This window comes from Canis lupus, chromosome 11 (assembly GCF_011100685.1).
Source record: "Canis lupus familiaris isolate Mischka breed German Shepherd chromosome 11, alternate assembly UU_Cfam_GSD_1.0, whole genome shotgun sequence".
NCBI lineage: Eukaryota > Metazoa > Chordata > Mammalia > Carnivora > Canidae > Canis > Canis lupus.
In genome coordinates, this window is record NC_049232.1 from 12,509,226 (window position 1) to 12,528,943 (window position 19,718).

The 19,718-nt window shown below is 42.0% G+C and overlaps 1 protein-coding gene across 2 annotated transcripts in view; it reads left to right on the forward strand.

Moving 5' to 3' along the window:
- The first annotated feature begins 18,582 nt into the window (after positions 1-18,582).
- SNX2 (sorting nexin 2) overlaps positions 18,583-19,718 on the forward strand; it is a 57,821-nt gene continuing 56,685 nt past the window's right edge. The window contains exon 1 of one of the 2 annotated variants that reach the window (XM_038551962.1): positions 18,583-18,744. In XM_038551962.1, the coding sequence (XP_038407890.1) occupies positions 18,637-18,744 (108 nt within the window). In that variant the 5' untranslated portion in view covers positions 18,583-18,636. The remainder of the gene's footprint in view (positions 18,745-19,718) is intronic. The other variant, XM_038551963.1, reaches the window with a different exon arrangement.

Sequence of the window (19,718 nt, forward strand, 5' to 3'; positions counted from 1 at the left end):
GAGGCTGGAGAGAAAGCTGTACAAGAGATTTTATATGATGAAGATAGCTGAGGAATTTTAGAATAGGAATGGCTAATGGCCTGAGCTGTAATTACTCTCTATTGCCTTTCCAGCAGAAGTCTGATAGTCTTGTATTTAAAGTACAAAAATGGGAAGAGTGGGATAGCCAAGAGTGATGTACGGAACCAAGAGGCTCTATAGGTGCAGACAGCTTTGGGAGCAGATGCAGAAACACCCTGGACGCTTCTTCCCCAAGTAGGCTTCTTGGGTGGGGGTGCCTCTGGGCAGCCAGGACTAGGGGCTTGAGCCATGTTATTTTACTCTTAAAGGAAAAGTGACTCCAGAAAGACAGAGGACTAGGAAGCCCCCAGGAGCAAAGGCTTGGGCCAAAGGAGGATGTAGCCACATGCTTTTTAAAGACAGCTCTACTTAGGAGAAGAGATGATGAATTGTTTCCTACATTGTTCCTAAGAAGACTAACATGTAGAGTATCTCATTTTGCTGAGTTACAGGAGGCTATAGCTGCATTCAGCTGCTACTCAGCACCTCAGAAGCCAGAGAAGGCTTCCCAGATCCTCTTTTTCAACCAATGCTAATGAAAGAAGGTATCAGCCTCTCATGTCATGAGGGAGGAAATGAATCATTTGACTGCTCTGGCACCAAGTGCTCTTGATTTGTCTCAGAAGCTCCAAGGACTTTTGAATTTTGGCCTAAGTAAGCAGAATGTTTTGCTAATTTTTCCATCGGGGTTGTTTGTTTATCTTCATAACCCTCTGATTTTACTTAAGATTTAAAAATAGTGTTTTATATGGGACTCTGATTATGTGTCCTCAAACAACTGATCTCTTTAAAGTGGCTACGTGCCATCACAAAGATGCAAAAATTGGGCCTCATTTCCCAGTTTCAGTGATGATGCATTAGCCCTTTGGATCTAAATCAGGTCATTTGGGTTTGGCTCTTTGAGCCCCCAAGTATATATAGACGATTTTGAGAACTGGTGTTACTATATTTCCTTTTATTTTCACGTTTGCCCAGGTGTGTTATTAGTGAAGGGTTGCATAAGAGGAAGGGCGTGTGGTGCTTCATGCCATTCATTGTGCCCTGGCTGCTAAAAGCTCTTTCATTCGAACCATCACGGCCTGTCTTGGCTGTCCCTGGCAACTTGTCCTCACCCAGAAAGAGAAGTCAGTGAACACTTTGGTAAGATAAGTTTCAAAAATGTGAGTGGCAGTTAGGAACTGTTCCATTTAACCTCAGTAAACAGTTAAATTTACCACAACTTCAACTTTGGCGCCATTTTGTAGCTTGCTCTGTAGGGGGGATTCCTGTTACTGACAGACTTGACAGCCCACTGAAAGTGTTGCCTCACAACCACTTTGGAGATAAGAGATGTGGGTAGACAATTACTCAAAGGGGAACATATTTTTCTGCTCAAGAGAGAAGAAAAGTTCATGCAAGATTGAGCAGAGCTATAGTATTGCATTTGCTTTTTTCTTTTGTCAAGGAACAGAGCATCCTCTGCACTGACCCTTCACATACAAAAAAAAAAAAAGCCTTTCCCATGGAACACAGAGATTTTTTCCTTTTCTTTCATATAGATCATTTCAACGGGAGGGTGAAAATCTAGAACATGGCATTCCTTACACAGAAAATAATTTAATTTTGATATTGCATCTCAACTGTCCTGTGAAATACGCCCCCCCCCCCCCTTTTGAGCAGCTTTCTGCTTCAGAACATTTTTAGGGTTGTTTTTTTTTTTCTATCTTTGTGTAATGGTGCATGTGAAGTTAAGTGAGTGAACATGGTGTTACAATTGAATTGCATGTTCTCAAGATTCATATGCTGATGTCTTAACTCCCATTTCCTCAGAATGTGACCTTATTTGGTGATAGCTTCTTTAACGAGTTAAAGCAAGTTCATTAAGCAAGGGCCTAATTCGGTATGCCTGGTTTTCTTATAATAAGGGAAGATTTGGACACAAAGATACACATACACAGAGAATGCCATGTGAACATGAAGATGGCCACCTGCAAGCCAGGGAGAAAGGCCTGGAATAGATTTTTCCCTCACAGCCTGCAGAAAGGACAAACCCTACCAACACCTTGATTTGAGACTTCTAAGCTTCTGAAATTGGAGTACTGTGTGATACTTTGTTATAGCAGTGCTAACAAACTAATACATATGGCAAAACAATAAGCTTTCCTCCATGTCCAGCCAAAAGAGGCCATAATTTGGCCTTTCTGCTTTAGAATCACAAACTCAAATGCTGGCAGTGCCAAAGCAGATAATCCAAAGCAGTGAACCTAACTGGATGTACTACTTGGGATACTTAAATGAGATTGAGGCATACAGGGAAGTAGACACTATCCAGTTCTAGCCAGTTGTTACCATACAGAAATATAGGCCTTGCACTGCCAGATAATCTGACTTTTTAAAGAGAAACCCAAAATGCAGATTTTTTTAAAATGTAAAAATCCCTATTTTAAAATACTGACAACTAATTGAGAAAGTTTCAATACTGTCCTGGCCAACACCCCATGGGCCAAGTAAAGTTTGCATGATGTCCAGTTTTGCCTACAATTTAGTGGTATTTTGAGGAGAGAATACCCAGGATGCTCCCAGAGTGTGAGAGGATGGAGCCAGGGATTTCATTTCTCCAAAAACCGCATTTCCAAGCCTCCTTAACCTTAAGTGGGACTGTGTAACTAGTTCTGACCAGTGGAATGTGACCAGTGGAAATGAAGTGTATCACTGCTGTGCTGAGATTAGCAAATATCTGGATACCTTCAGCTTATTATCATCCCCTTCCAGAACAACCTTGGAGGTACATACTGACCTTGCCAATCTAAAAGATCAGATTTTATCTGACAAGAGCAAGGTGAAGAAATGCCACAGAAAGGCTCTGCTCCTTCTTTGATCTTAAAAGTTGACCTTTGGGCTCTTTCAAAATTCCTCCTCTCACCTAGATATAAACCCTAGGTCTTATGACTCTTACATGAATACATATTAACTTACTTTTGCCTGCTTATCAAGTATCTTTTACTGTTTATGTGAGAGTTAATGTCCAACATAGCCCTCTCTGTCACCCTTAAAGCCTTTGCTGACTTTTCTTCCCAACCCTCACCATCATTTCTTTACCCAAAACCTGCCTGAACAAGCCCCTAATCTCATTAGGCTGACTTCCCAGCATTTCCAAACTTTTAAGTCTTCACACATTGTAAATTTCATTTTGTAAATTTCTTTTTTTAAGTAAGTTTAATTATCTTTTTTAGTCATCTCTGCACCCAGTGTGGAGCTCAAACTCATGACCCAAAATCAAGAGTCAAATGCTCTTCCTGCTGAGCCAGCCAGGCGCCCCTATAAATTTCTTGAGGGCAAGAACCATAGTGTATTTACTGGCTTATCCCAAGTACTTACTATATATTGTAGCCTTCTATATTTAATTGATCACATCCACATCATCTTAAATTATTTATATGTAAATATAATGATTTATTGTGATACTTTCCTCATTTCCACATGTCAAAAATAAATCTTTTGTTTGGGAATAAATAAGCTTATTTAGTTAAGGATTGGCCTATATAAAGAAGCTGGTTCTACCTTTGCATCAATATCTGTTAGTTGGTCTTTATTTTTTATTGTAACACTTGACAAACCTAATGGCACTAGACGATTATATTTTTCAGAGCTTGTAACCATGTGACTGTTTATCTCACATGTTTACCCTTGCAAACTAGTAGTTGTAAAGTCAAATAAGCAAGCAATGTAGATTGTTATCTACAGAAAGAATTCATCAAGAACACAGGATGTTATAGAAACAGAAGCTGAGTACACTTTATTATTGTAGATTTTCCTCACTCAGCTGGAAATTTCCCTTTGTCATTGAAACATTAACTTGAATAGACAAAATTTTGCATAAATGTAAACATTTTCATCTTCATCACTGATGCAACTCAAGAACATTGTGTTTCATACATTGCTGCACTGTTCTCTATACATCTGAATAGATGCTCTTGTCAAAAACTGATCATAATCGCCCAATGGCTTCTGTTTGTTGTGTGAACTTCACCTATCTGATGTGTCTCATGTTTTCGCTCTTCTTTGTTTTTTTTTTTTGTTTGTTTTTTTGTTTTTTTTTTTTTACTTTTTGAGTAATCTCTACCCCCAGTGTGGGGACTCGAATTTAGAACCCAGAGATCATGAGTCCTATATGCTACTAACAGAGCCTACCAGGCACCCCTGTTTTTGCTCTCCTTTGTACTTGTGAATTTCTAAATTTAAGCTACAGGGATTATTTCCAAATCGGTATCTGATGGGCAATTTAGGCACAGCATCATGATCTACTTACCAAAATACCTTGGTAGTTTGGGAGTGGTGGGACAGATCTCAAGGCAAGGAGGTAATCGGGAAGATAATGGTAAGGTAGGGAGCAGAGGATGTGATCACATAAGATCCGATAAGAGTACACCTTCGGGGGTTTGCAGTGGGGATTTGCAGCTGGAAAGTCACATAGAGCCAGGGAAGTCAGTAGAAAAATACATTACACAGAAGGGGTAGATCAGAGCCCAGTCCCCAGGAAATGGCTGGCAAGAGTATCCCCGAAAGCAGGTTTGCAAGGGTTCAGGATGAATTTCTCCTTGGGGGAATGGCAAAGGATGAACATGAGCCCTAGAAACCCAAGCACAAGGAAGTCAAGCAATCCTGTCATCTCCCCAGAAGTAATTAGAAGGCCTGACAACATGACTGACAACCAGCAATAGTATAGCCAAACTCTACAGAGTAGAAACTAAAGCAATTTTTCAAGTTCCCTATTAGCAGGGGAAAATCTAATGCCTAATCACTGCTGTTTATTGGAGAGGGATGGAGCAATTTACAAATGACAGGGTCCTTGGAGCAAACAGGTAGGATGGAGTTAGAAGTAGAGCAGAGAACTCGTAATTCTCATACAAATGCTTACCTGAGTATAAAGGATCAATTCAGTAAGACTTTACACAAATTCATTAAAATTATGAAGTGTTTTTTTAATGAAGTATAATTCACATACAATATCCTGTTGGTTTCTGGTGTACATCATAGTGATTCAATATATTTATACATAATATTACAAAATAATCCTCATAAATCTAAGTACCATCTGTCACTATACAGTTATTACAATATTACCTGCTGTACCTATTCCCTATGCTATACATTACCTCCCATGACTTATTTATTTTAGAAATGAAAGTTCATGCCTCTTAATGCTCCTCATTTGCCCCCTCCCACCTTTCTACTCTGATAACCAGCAACAATTTGTTTCCTGTATCTATAAGCCTGTTTTTATTTTCTTTTGTTTGTTCATTTGTTTTGTATTTTGGAAATCACATATATGTGAAATCAGATGGTATTTGTCTTTCTACATTGGATTTTTTTCACTTAGCATAATACCCTATAGGTCCATCCACGTTTTCAGAACTAGCAAGATCTTATCCATTTTGTGGCTGAGAAATACACCTGTGTGTACATGTGGTTTTATATATATATATATATATATATATATAAAATGTCAATATAGTTCCTTTCAGATAGTCTGTAAATATATTATTTTAAGAACATTTTTAAAAAATCATTAAAGCTTTCTGTGTTCCTTTCTTCCCTGTCCCTTCCTTCCTTCCTTCATTTTTTCCTCATTTTCCTTCATTCTTCTTTCCTTCCTTTTGCAGCCACCTTCCTTCCTTTACTTCTTCCTTTCTTTTTGACCTTATCCTTCTGGAGGCAATTGCTCTGGCCTTCATTATTTAAAGAAGAAAGTGGCAGAGCACTTGGGTGGCTCAGTTGGTTAAGCAGCCAACTCTTGATTTAGGCTCAGGTCATAATCTCCAGATCTGGGGATCAAGCCCCACATCGATCCCTCCATAGATCCCCAGGTCAGGCTCCATACTCAGCAGGGAGTCCACCTGAGGATTTTCTTTCTCCCTGTCCCTCTGCCCCTTCCAGCTCACATGTGCCCTCTCTCTCTGTCAAATAAATAAGTCTTAAAAAACAAATAAAGTAGGGCAGCCCGGGTGGCTCAGTGGTTTAGCGCTGCCTTCAGCCCAGGGTGTGATCCTGGAGACCCGGGATTGAGTCCCACATCGGGCTCCCTGCACGGAGCCTGCTTTTCCCTCTGCCTGTGTCTCTGACTCTCTGTGTGTGTGTCTCTCGTGAGTAAATTAATAAAATCTTAAAAAAAAAAAAATAAAGTAGAAAGTAGCTGTAGAAAATTCAGCTTACACCCTGCAGGCAAGCAACCAAATGGAAAGCCAATGAAGAGAGAGGCAAATCATTGAGAGTGGCTGTTTGCTCCCCCTGCACCCAGGTCTGTATCCAGAGCCTTAGGATCTGAACATTATCAAAGAGCACTTATTTGAATAACACAAAGGAATCCATTTGATGTATTTTATGACAATAAACAAAATGATACTTAAATACCCAAAGATCTGGAAGACATAAAACTACGTAACAGCTGATTTAAGAACTAACTTTCTAGTTCTAGAAATAGAGCCAAAATTGGCTTTTTTTCTTCTAGAGCAGTGGTTCTCAAAATGTGCTATTCTAAACCAAAGCATCAATATTATGGAAATGTTTTTGGAAAAGCATATTCTTGGCCCCACCTTAGACCATTTGAATCAGAAATGCTGTGGGTGGAGCCCAGAAATCTGTATTTGGTCAAGCCCTCCAGAGAACTCTGTTGCACACTCAAGTTTGAGAATCACTATTGTCTATAAATTGACTTTTACACAAAGACATAGTCCCACAGAGAGTGAAAAAAGCATAAACAAAATGATTGTCATCTCCCATGCTCTCATGACCAAGTGAGGGAGAAAGGAAAGGATCATTAGCCAAAATGCAGCTAAGAGTTAGTTTCTCCAGCTACCATAGGCTGGTGAAGGAGATGAGTGGGTAAAGACATTCATACAGTCAACAAATCTTGCAGGAAAATTGCATTTGACTTTGCCCCAACAAACAAGATTGACATGAACTAGTGGTGGCTGTGACACTAGCAGCGTGAAGTCCGTACGCTCTAATGCATCATGCTGTCCCAGGGAGGTGGTCATCAGGGGTAATCCCTCCCATTGGGCTGGCTGGATATAGCCCTCTTATTGACAGAGATAGGAATGCCCAATCATATCAATGGGAGCCAGGCATTCATTCAGGCAAGGGGCTGCCAGGCAAACGGGACCCTCCAATTCTTTTATTTATTTTTTTAAAGATTTATATATTGGGGTTCCTGAGTGGCTCAGTCAGTTAAGCATCTGCCTGCAGCTCAGGTCATGATCTCAGGGTCCTGGGGTCAAGCCCCAAGTCAGGCTCCCTGCTCAGCGGGGAGTTTGCTTCTCCCTCTCCCTCTGCCTTTCTCTCTCTCTCTCTCTCTCTCTCTCCCTCTCTTTATAAATCTTTTATTTACTTATTTGAGAGAGTGTGTGTGTGCATGTGTGAGAGAGGGGAGATAGGCATAGGGAGAGACAGAATCCTCAAGTAGACTCTGTGCTGAATGCAGGCGGTGATGTAAGAGGTTAAATTGCCCATATGATGAGATAAAGTGAGGGGAATGACACAGGTACTATAGCGAAGTGTTAGGCTACTACTGATCTTCTAACACTATGTTAGAAGGAGGATCATCTGCTTTCAGCCCATGTTTGTCTTCAGGTTAACTGAAACAGCAGAAAGCAAAATCATGGATAAAAGGAGAATAAAAAATCAATAATGCACTAACACTTTAAAGAGACCATTGGTATCCAAAGTTAAATTTCTATCTTTAATCTAGTTTTATCAGACCATTTGATATCTAAAGGCCTCAAATACTTTGAGAATCTGGCATCAAAGACAGAAAGGCTCATTATAATTCCTATTTACCAGGGTGCCTGGGTGGCTTAGTCGGTAAAACATCTGACTCTTGATTCCAGCTCAGATCATGATCTCAGGGTTGTAAGATCCAGCCCTGCATGGGGCCCTGAGCTCAGAAGTCTGCTTAAGATTCTCTTTCCTTCTCCTTCTGCCCCTCCCCACTTCCATGCCCCCCCATAATAATAATAATAATAAATAATAATAATAATAATAATAATAATAGCTATTTACCTGAAGGATCCTACCCACACAAAAATAAATAGACAACTATAAAAAAAGAATGTCCCCATAATCACATCTTCATGGAGCTTAAAAACTGTGAGAAAAAAATTATTAGCATAGTCTTTACTAATTACAATAATGGTTTCTCAGATTAAAAATCTGAGTCATTTTGTATATTTTATTCATGAAATATCATATCATTATTAATATAAAGAAGTCTTAGTTTTTTAATTTAATTAGAATATTCCTTTAAATGTGGGGCAACAGGGCAGCCCCGGTGGCTCAGCGGTTTAGCACTGCCTTCAGTGCAGGGCGTGATCCTGGAGACCCGGGATCAAGTCCCATATCAGGCTCCCTGTGTGGAGCCTGCTTCTCCCTTTGTCTGTGTCTCTGCCTCTCTCTCTCTCTCTCTCTGTGTCTCTCATGAATAAATAAATAAAATCTTTAAAAAATAAAAGAATAAAAAACAAATGTGGGGCAACAGGGAATGATAGAAGCCTGCTTCTTCATTGGTAAAATGATGATTTTAATATAAAAACACCCTGAAAAATAAGATGTTCTCATTATGGACACTGAATAATGAACAATAGTGTCACAATCTAGCTCTGTAAATAACATATTAACTGTATGTATAATATTCTTTTTCCATCTATGCAAATATTTTCCATTTATGCTCTGTTTGCCAAGATAAAACCATTTTTAAATTACTTCCTTAAAATGATACTGTCTTCTTTATTTTTCCTAAGCCCTATATTTACTTTCAACTAAAGATATTTTTAAAGTTTTAGACTTCACTAGAGATTATTTTAGAAAGGGGTTAGATATTGGCATAAGGAAAAATTTTTTAATTTTATTAAAATAAAAACCTACCAAATGGATGGAATTTCTTCTGATTCTAGTTTGCTGGCACATTGGTTCCCCCCCCCCCAAAAAAAGTATTATGCAAATGTATGGAAATTGTTCCATAACAGAAGGAAAAATGTCTATGTTCTGTATGTACAGTGTTCCTTTTCCATGAGAACTACTCTGACCAGAAGCTCACTCTAACAGAGGGAATTAAGTTTCTCAGTAAACTCAGAGTTCTTTTGAGAATTTGCTCATCTACTAAGGGTGCTTTGAAAGAAAATATAATTCCCATTCAAATGTCAACATCAGATGTACTGCTTTTAGGGATGATTCAAGTGTGATATAAAAATGGTAGGGTTTGAGATTCTCTCATTAGTCTTAACTTTAAATAGATCATATATATGCTGGCTTGAAGTAACAACATAGCTCTTTCATGGTCTGCTGAAAACTTCTTCACTATTCCTCCCACCCTTTGTACTACTTCTTGATGTGGGAAGAGCAGAGTAAGCAGAAAATAAAATGTGCCTCTCTTTAGTTCCATATGCCTTACTGCCTCCAGGCCACCATCCTGCCTCATCTGCCTAGAATTTAAGGAATGAGATTTCTCTGGCTATGAGCATTATCTCATCTAATCTTTTGAAGACACTATTAAGGAAGTTACTATTTTTATTATCCTCATCTTATAGATGAAGTTGGAAGGAAAAGAATAATCAGAAACTGCAAAGCCTGCAAACTTTGCCACCACAGAGTAGTTTTAGATATGGATCAATCAATTTGTATTCATGCAATGTACACTGCTCTGAAACCATGGGCTCTACCGCATACATCCTTCTTTCCAAAGACTATGATTTTTCATGATATTTAACTTTTCATAAGAGTAAAAATATAGAAAACTCCTGCTTATCAGAGATAATTTGTAGTTGTATTATTTAGGGTTGGGTTTGGCTATGAGTGACAGAAATTCCCCAACAATGGTAGCTTCAACAAGATAGATGGTTGTGTTTGTCTGATGGAAAAGGGTGGAGGCAGACATCTCTGGGCTGGCAAGGCAGATTCTCAGAGCCAAGGACTGGTGTCCCCTCTACTGCATTGCTATACCGGACCTAAGTGTACTTTATGGTCCAAGATGTCTGTCAGGGTGCCAGCAATTAATTTTGAATTCCAACCCACAGAAGAAGAAAGTGGGGGAAGAGTAGGTCTCATCCTTTTAAGACATTTCCCAGAAGTAGTACATAAAACTCTGTTGACATTAAATAATTTGATGGCCAGACTTTAGTCACATGGCCAACCCTGGCTCTAAGGAAGGAGAAAACATTCTCCTTGGTTGCCATGATGCCTGATGAAACCTAATGCTTACTTCTAAGGAACAATAGGATAGGGCTGGATTTGGGGGATCAAGTCACTTGTTGGGTGGGGGGGAGGGTGCAGGGAGGTGGGAATGTTTATGTTGGGAGGGCAACAGGGTGAACTGGAAACTTCAGAGACCTGGAGAGCATATACCCATAGAAACCTAGGCCATACGTAGCCAGATCTTTTAATTTTTTAAAGACAAGCCAGAAATCTGGATTTTTACGTGAAATTCCTGATTTTTAAATATTGCCAATTCATTGAAATGTAAAAAAACAAACAAATAAACAAAAAACAGTGTGGGCCAAATAAAACCCATCTGAGTCAAGCCCACAGGCTGACAGCTTGCTTCCTTTGATCTAAAAGAATTGGCTGTTTCTATTTTATATTTATTTTCAATTAAACAGCAAATATTGATAGAGCACAATGTGTAAGGTACTGTATCAAGGGCAATGAAGGACAAAAAGATATAATCTTTCCTTGGAACAAGAAAGTCTCTGATGTAGGACACAGGCTTTACAAAAAAACTGGAAAAAAGATGTTGCAATAACTGGTTTTTAGTTTCATTTTATTTTGTTTTCATTTCGGTCCAGTTTCTTCACCTGACCTCCAATACCACCTTAATTCCCTATGTCTTTCTTTCATGTTTAATGGTTTCCATTCCTATTTGAGCTCACCCAAGTAAATAACTTTGTCCCAAGAAGTTCTGTATTCATAAATACATCTCTTGGAAATATTAAATATTCTCTTATTTTGTTGCCAACATTCTGTTTTTCAAAAAAATTGCATTAAGCCTTTCTTCACATGCACCAGTCCTTGGAAAGCTAACCTTATAACCATGTGTCTTTGAACTTGACTTATGATCCTCTAAAGAATGTATTGATGGGACAAGAATTATCAATATCTAAGTGTCTACAGCATTCACTTTGTTGTTCTCAGAAGAAGAGAGTGGAGAGCCAAGGGTGAAGCCACCAAAGCCACTTAATCAATTCTCTTAAGAAAAGCATTGAGGGCAGCCTGGGTGGCTCAGTGGTTTAGTGCCGCCTTCAGCCCAGGGCCTGAATCTGGAGACCTGGGATCAAGTCCCATGTCAGGCTCCCTGCATGTAGCCTGCTTCTCCCTCTGCCTGTGTTCCCCCCCACCCCCCAGTCCCTTTCTTTTTGTGTCTCTCGAATAAATAAATAAATAAATAAACAAACAAACAAACAAACAAATAAATAAATTCTTTTTTAAAAAATTTTTTAAAAAAAGAAAAGCATTGAGGTGGAGCACAAGCTAGTCTTCCCCTGCCCTGCGGGACAGGAGATACCCAATCCCACTACATCCTCTTGGTGCTGTCATAACTGGCAGACTGGAGTCAGAATTGGCTATAAAATTTGCAAGATCCACTGCAAACTGAAAATGCAGGACCCCTTGTTCCAAATTGCTAAGAATTTGCAGACAGTGACATCAAAGCATTACACTAAGAATGGGGCACTTCTGAGCGCAAGATGCAGTGTGGCTGCATACATCTCACGGCTGTGAAGCCAACCCTGACTGTAGCAGTGGCCAGGGAAGTGAGCAGTAGGAAAGTACCATCTAGAAACATAAGGTGAGGGGTTTAGCGGGGGTATTGCCGGGGTGTCAGAGGCATGGGGTCAGTAGGTAGTACGAGGGGAAAAATGGAGAGGAAGACATACTGGGCTTTTGTTCTTTTAAGTGTTATGATCTACATGTCTCCCTTTATGGTGTTCAGGAAATACAATTGAAGAAACAGTTATTTTCAGAGGATGGTTTAGTATCTAGGACTCGGTGCCATTTAGGGACAAAGACACAGGGGTTACAGCTATATATCCATTTCATAGCTATTAGTAAAGTTCACAGGTTAAGGAACACTGACACATTGAGTAATGGTAGGTTGTTTGCATTTGTGATCTGTGAGAAAGAGAACGCCATGCTTGATTGATCAACTTCCTTCCTTCCTCCAACAAATGTGAAGTCTTTCATTATCTTTCAGTAAGGAGCTTAAATATCTTCACCAAACAACTGCGAAAGTTAAGCAACCAAAGGATTATTTGGGTAAGCAACCAAATGATTATTTTTCCCAATATAATTGCAAAGATCATAATGAATCATATTTGCTCCCAGCTGCTACACTAGATGTCACCTCACTCACCGGAAGTTAAGTCCAAGCACAAGTTCTCTCCAGATCTTGATCTATTGGCCTCACTCCTATACACGCTTCCATCCATATCCGGCTTCTGATTTTCTCTCTTCACCAAGGTCCTGCAGCCACAATTCCCATGCAAACAAATGTTCTTACAACATTGATTTCTTCCCAGAAAATTCTGTTGACCTCCTTGCCCTGAGTAATAGGTTACTTTTTGCCAAAAGTATAGCTCATATTGGGTTCTAAATATTACTTTTATACTACAACTTTTTAATACCCTTGAAAAAAGTGCTTCTCTCTTTAGATGCATATCACCTGCTATTGCTCCTTGTCATTGGAAACCACCTATTTCTGGAACCCTCCCCCTCTCTCTTTTTTTAAGATTGTATTTATTTATTTGAAAGCCAGAGAGAGTGCAAGCAAGGGAGCACAAGCAGGGGGGAGCAGCAGAGTGAGCAGAGAAGCAGGCTTCCCACTGAGCAGGGAGCTTGATGCCGAGCTAGATCTTAGGACCTTGAGATGATGACCTGAGTTGAAGGCAGACACTGACTGAGTCACCCAGGTGCCCCAAGGACACTCTCTTTTAAGGGGCCTCAAAATTCTCTCTGCCTCAGCCCTCCACCAAGCTCATTCTCAAAATATCTAACCTTGAATCAATCCAACCATCCACCTCCACTCCTACACCTCCAATGCTAGACTACAGGAGAAAATAACACAAATGTTGGGATTATTGCCACCAGAAACATATGGTCTCCACCTCATTTAGGCTTCCAGTACTGTGTGCCAGTTCCTTATATGTCCCTGGTAAATGTTCTCTCCAAATCTTCACACATCTATTGAAAATACTCTTCAATTTCCTCATGCTACCTGTGCGGATACTGACCTCTTTTCTCTTAGAAATTAACCTCTCTTATCCCATAGAGAAAAAAAAAACCATATTGCTCTTGCTTTTTCCCATTTCCTGCCCCTGTAGTATTTACAAATAAGCCTAGAAATGTATCCACCCTGTGGTAAACCGATTGCATCAACGGCCCAAATTATTGGCCTCTCTTTTCCACACCTTTTGCCCTGCAATTTTGTAGTCCCTTCCCATTCTGACCCTAGGCTTGGCTATGGGACTTTTCTGAAGGCTTGAAAAGTTCTTGTGTGTTTCCACCTTCTTTATTTGGAACCCTGCCACAGCGTTGAAAAGAAACCCAGTCTAGAAGGATGACAGTACAAGCTACAGAACTGAAATGTCCTAGTCAAGACAAGCCTTGTCCTACCAGCCCCTGGTCAATCCCTCAGCAGACCACAGATGTAATACAAACAGTCCCTAAGGCAAGATTTACCAAATCTGGTCCAGCAGAACTACCTTGCTGCCTCATTAGAAATAACAAATGCGGGTTTTTTTTTTTTTTTTTTAAGATTTTATTTATTCATGAGAGACACAGAGAAAGAGGCAGAGATACAGGCAGAGGCAGAGGCAGGCTGCCTACAGGGACTTTGATGTGTGACTTGATCCAAGGACCCTGAGATCACAACCTGAGCCAAACACTGAGCCACTCAGGTGCCCAGTTTTGTTTTCATTGATGAAATTTGGGATGGTTTGTTATACACAATAACTAATACCTCCCTTTCTCTGTTCTCAGAGGAAGAAGTATACATTTTTTTAAGGCAAATTCCTACTTCTCGCTCTTTATCCCATTCCTGCTGGTATACTTTCAAATCTCTTCCTTTCTGATGGTATCTCTCTATGCTATATTTTCAACCTCTTGCTCTGCTTTCACTTCTTTCCCTAATATATAAACATGTGTAAATCTCCCTAAAATAAAACAACATACACACACACACACAAAAAATAAACCTGTGTCTTCGGCAAGTTACTGACCTATTCTATCCTTCCTTCTACTTATATGTCTTGAAAGAATAGTCTATCCTCGTATATTTGTCTCCATTCTCCAGAGAAACAGAACCAACAGGATGTATTATACATACAAAGATTTATTTTAAGGAATTGGCTTACAGAACTGTGAAGATTTGGTGAGTCCAAAAAAATAAATAATAAATAAATATAAATATATATAGATAGATAGATAGATAGATAGATAGATAGATAGATAGATAGACAGACCAGCAGGCTGGAGATGCAAGAAGTTGCCGTCCAAGTCCAAAGACAGTCTGGTGGCAGAATTCCTTCTTGCTTAGGGGAGGCCAGTCTTTGTTCTAGTAAGGCCTTCAACTGATTGGATGAGGCCCACCCATGTCGTACAGAGTAATCTGCTTTACTCAACGTCTGTTGACTTAAATGTTAATTTCATCCCAATGACATCTTCATGGAAAATTTGGAAAAGTGTTTGACCAAATATTTGAGCACCATGGTCTGAGCAAGTTGACGTATAAAAGTAACCATCACAGTTTGCTAGATTGGTTCTTTTGTACTCAGTAATGATTCACCCTTTTCTTTTTTTTTTTTTTTAATGTTATTTATTTATTCATGAGAGAGAGAGAGAGAGAGAGAGAGAGGCAGAGACACAGAGGGAGAAGCAGGCTCCATGCAGGGAGCCCGACATGGGACTCGATCCTGGGACTCCAGGATCACGCCCTGGGCCGAACGCGGCGCTAAACCGCTGAGCCACCTGGGCTGCCCTGATTCACCCTTTTCAATCAATACCTTATCAATATACTCAAGGCATTTGATACAGCCACATACTTTGTCCTTTCATTTCCTTTGTAACCCTCTCTCTTGGACTGCTTTCTGTCTCTCTGACCACCAATTTTCAGTTTCCTTTATAGCGCTTCTTCCTTTGCGGCCTTCTTCTTTTCTTCTTCTTCTTCTTCTTCTTCTTCTTCTTCTTCTTCTTCTTCTTCTTCTTCTTCTTCTTCTTTTAAGATTTTACTTATTTATTCATTCATGAGAAACACAGAGAAAAAGGCAGATACATAGGCAGAGGGAGAACCAGGCTCCCTGGGGAGCCCAATATGGGACTCGATCCCAAGACCCTGGGATCACCACCTGAGCTCAAGGCAAGCACTCAACCACTGAGCCACCCTTTGCCTATTTCTTAAATGATCCTTAGGGTTGTGCTGCCAGACTGGGTCCTTTCTGTGCTAGTAGCTTGACCTGCTTAAGAGAAAATAAATTTTCAGAACCTCTTCTGGAAACAACAGTTGAAGGATTTGGCAAAGAAACAAAAATGGTATCTAGGCAGTGTGGAGTTGGGGTTGAAGATTAAGGACTTCAGAACTTTCAGTCAAGCCTGGGGTTTATATATCAAATGGTCTTAGTGCTACAGATACAAGATTAAAAAGGCTGTTGGTTGAATTTGGGACTTCAGGGAAGATTAAACAGAAGAGCAAAAAACCAACGAAAAAAACTGAGAAAAATAAGACAATTTTTATAGTTCTGGTTCATGGAATCCAGGTTGAATAGGGAAAGAAAGACAATCGAAGCTTCTGAGAGTTTATGGGAAAAACAGCCAATTCTGCTCTCCCACCAATCACTAGGACTAAGGGAGTCTGTGCTATTGGGTTTAAGCCATAGGTCATGCCCTCCACCCTTGAGTTGGAGGAGACGTCCAACAGAGTGTGGGAAAGGAATGGTTACCCAGAAGGAAATGCAGTTATGCTACCATGAAGACTGAATGAATGCTTTATAACAGAGATTGCTGGTTCTCTACCATAATTTCCATTTCTTCCAGAGTATGAGAACCTCTAGTTTTTAGGAAGTGGAATAACAACTGCCTTTCCTCATCTCCTGTAGCTAGGGATAGCCATGTAACTAATTAGCTGGTCAAAGGGATGTGGACAGAAGTGTGTGCAACTTCTGGACTCAGTCCTTAAAGGGAAGGGGATAGCATTCCATTTCCCTTTTACTCCTCTTCTGTCAGCTGGAAAGTGGCTGTGGTGGTGAGCCAATTTGGACCATGAGGAAGAGATTATATCCTAGGGAGGATAGAACAACAGAAGGAACCTATAATCCTTGAATGATCTCATAGAGCCTTCATGGTCCTATATGAGGGATAATTAAACTACATTTTTTAAAGCTGCTATGTGAACCAGGCTAATGCCATCTTGGACAAATCTGTCATGATGACCCCTCTGTGACCTGAAGCCTTCTTAAGTACAGCCTCACAAACACCCACCATATTCTTCTTTTTGTTTAACCACACCCTTAAGTACACCCTCAGGGCATAATGTCCTTGATCTGTTTTGGAGATATGGTTATGACACACACCTATTTTCAAACATTCTCCTCCTGGGTGGTCCCCCAGCAAGTATTGCCCAGCCTCTAGGGCTATAAAAGCAGGTCTTATGGGAGGTGGGATTGCAGGAATCTGCTCATCTTGCTGCCACCGAAGACACGCTGCTGTCTGTAAGTCTCCTTAATAAAAAACCATTTCTTGTCAAGCTGGACTTGTCCGGCCTTTTTCTTTGGTCTTATGCTCCCTTTAGCCTTTGGAGGTTATTCTGCATATACCTCCTTTTGCGGAACAGCCACTTTTAATGTGGTTCTCTGTCAGCAGTGCCTGGACCTGTATTTCAACTAATTCAGACAGGCAGTACAAAAATTTAGCTAGGAATATTAATGATTGTAGCAGAAAATAGGGAGTAGTAAGCAATAAACAGAGGCACAGGTAAAAATCAGGGATGCAGGAAAGAATCACTTCAACGCTGTGAGCTTTCAAGAGAGGTCGAAGTGTCTAATCGGTGACAGACTCCAGACTGCATGTGCGTTGGTGTGGTGCAGGACAGGGAATACACCTAAACAACCTGATTCTTCCAGACAGGGACATAGCAATGGTTCTAGATAGCAATGATGATGGTAGCACGATAGTGACAACTGGCTTATGCATCAAACGGATGCAAGCAACTTTTGAATCTTGGTATACTTACTGAAGTTAATCATGGTTTGGGCGAATGCTTCTTGATGGTCATCATAGAAATTTAGACATTTAAGAGTCAAAGAAATCCTAGCAAGCAGAAAAACCCGTTCCAACGCAGTTTAAAAAATAAGTCCAGAGATGCTAAGTTAAGTTTTGCGCAAAGCCAGTAGAAGCCAGGCATAATTCCCCGGGCTCCTGAAGGCTGAGAGTTTGTACTAAATTTGTAAAGAAGCCCATCAAAGCTTTTTATTCCTCCAGCAAAATTATAACCTCAGGTTGCTCTTTGCCATGCCCTCTTTTAATTTTCCATGAGCATACCTTGCATTAGCATAGCACTTTTTAGCTTTCAGAATATTTTTCACATAGTTTCTCAGATGATCCTGAGAATCAACCCGTGCAATGCAGTGAGCGGGGAATTAGTAACATTTTGCTGCTAAGGAAATTGAAGCTCCCAAGTCTTCAAGGAATGGTTCCATGATGAAGCGTCAGTAATTGGCAGAGGGAATGGGAGTATGATGCTCTTACCAATCATCTACTGATTTTCCTGTTATTTGCCCAGCCTTTCCTTTCCTTTATGGAGGAAAAATATTATGTGGCTCATTATGAAATTGGGGTAAACCTCAGACAACAAATTATTCAGGGCTTTTTTGTTATCTTGAGCTGCACTGGCCAACAGGCAGCCTGTAGCCACAGGAGGCTATTTAGATGTGAGTAAAATAAAATCTTAACACTCAGCTCCTCAATCATAGCCACGTGAAAGGCTCAGTGGTCACACGTGGCCATTGGCTACCCCGCTGAAGGGCGCCGAGAAGAACATCTCCATCACGTTCGGAGGTTCCGTTGGACAGCCTGGACCGGCTCTTTTCCATCAATCCTCAATCTTGCCCTCGATCTGTGTATAATCCAAGCGCGAAGACTGGTCCCCAAACCCTTCCACTTCCTAGAGCAGATCCGAACAGGGGTCCTCCCAGCTTTAAAACTGGCAAGAGCGAGAGACATCGCTTGGCCTAGACGTGCTGCGAGGGTGAGGGTGAGAAGAGCCCAAGAGCCTCCCACCCAGGTCGGGGCAGCAGCAAGCGGGCGGCGAGAGGCGACGGCGGCCCAGACGCGGGGTGGAAGGAGGGAGAGGCAAAGGGGCGGAGCCGAGCGCGGCGCTCGCGGTCACGAGGCCGGGGGCGGGGCCACGGGCGGCGGCCCGCGGGGGCGGGGCCGGGGGCGGGGCCGGGGGCGGGCCCGGGGCCGGGGGCGGGGCGCGGGGCGGCCGGCGCGCCAGCCCTGCCGTGCGTGCTCACGTGACAGGCCCGCGAGGCCCCGCTCGCGCAGTCGTCTGGACGAGCGAAGATGGCGGCCGAGAGGGAGCCTCCTCCGCTGGGGGACGCGAAGCCCACCGACTTTGAGGAGCTGGAGGACGGAGAGGACCTGTTCACCAGCACTGTGTCCACCTTAGAGGTGAGACCGCGCCGCCGTGGGTGCCGCGCTCCGCTGCCGCCGCGCGTCTCCCCTTAGGTGCCTTTCCCCTGGCCGTACTTGTGCCTCCCCACCCCCCGGGTGTGCGGGACCTGGTCCCGGCGACACCTGTGACGCGGGCCCCACCTCACGTACCTGGACGGCGAGGCTTCCTGGGGAGACCAGCCCGCCGCCGGGGGCCGACCTGAGCCTCAGGGGCCGGGACCTCGCCCGAGCATCCCAGCACCCTTCCCCGCTCAGCTGGCCTTCCTCGGTGTCACTTGCACCTCCTCTCCAGACCACCGAGGGGCTTACCCTGAGTCCCGGTGAGCCTCCCCACCACCCTCCCGGCGACCTCCGCAGCCCCTTGGGAGAGGCGCTCGCGGTTCCCTTCCCCAGGGAGGGTGTGCCCCTGGAACGGGAGAGCAGGCAACGGGGCGTTGAGTGGCCGTGGCTCCCCGGGGAGCGCTCTCCCAGTCGCGGCCCCGCGCCGACAGCCAGTTCCCCCGGAGGGAGGGGCTCGGGGACTGTTAGATGCATTGAACTGGTTTTTGTCTTCTGTAGTTCCTAGACTTTTTAAGAATAAGAGTGTTTATAAAATATAAAGTTGGGAGGGAGTAGTCCAGGAAAGTGCTGGTAGGTGTTTTTTTTTTTTTTAAGTTACCACGGAGAAATAGCAGATCCTCACTCCCTTTTTCCTCTTTTCTCGCATGGTCAGCGATCTCTGAAGTTGAGTGTTCCTGTTTTTGTAAAAGGAAACACTGTTAACTGCATTGGCCTCCTAGATCGACTTCGGGTTTGAATTGCTTTGCATTTGTTGAGGGCGCGCACACCTCCTAGCCCGGTTTTGTGTGTGTGTGTGTGTGTGTGTGTGTGTGTATTAGAATGTAAGCAAATTGCCCGGAAGATTGTTTACCTTGGGCTATATTTCCTTATAAAGTGCTTTTTTTTTTTTTTCCCCGTAAGCTTTCTTGGTT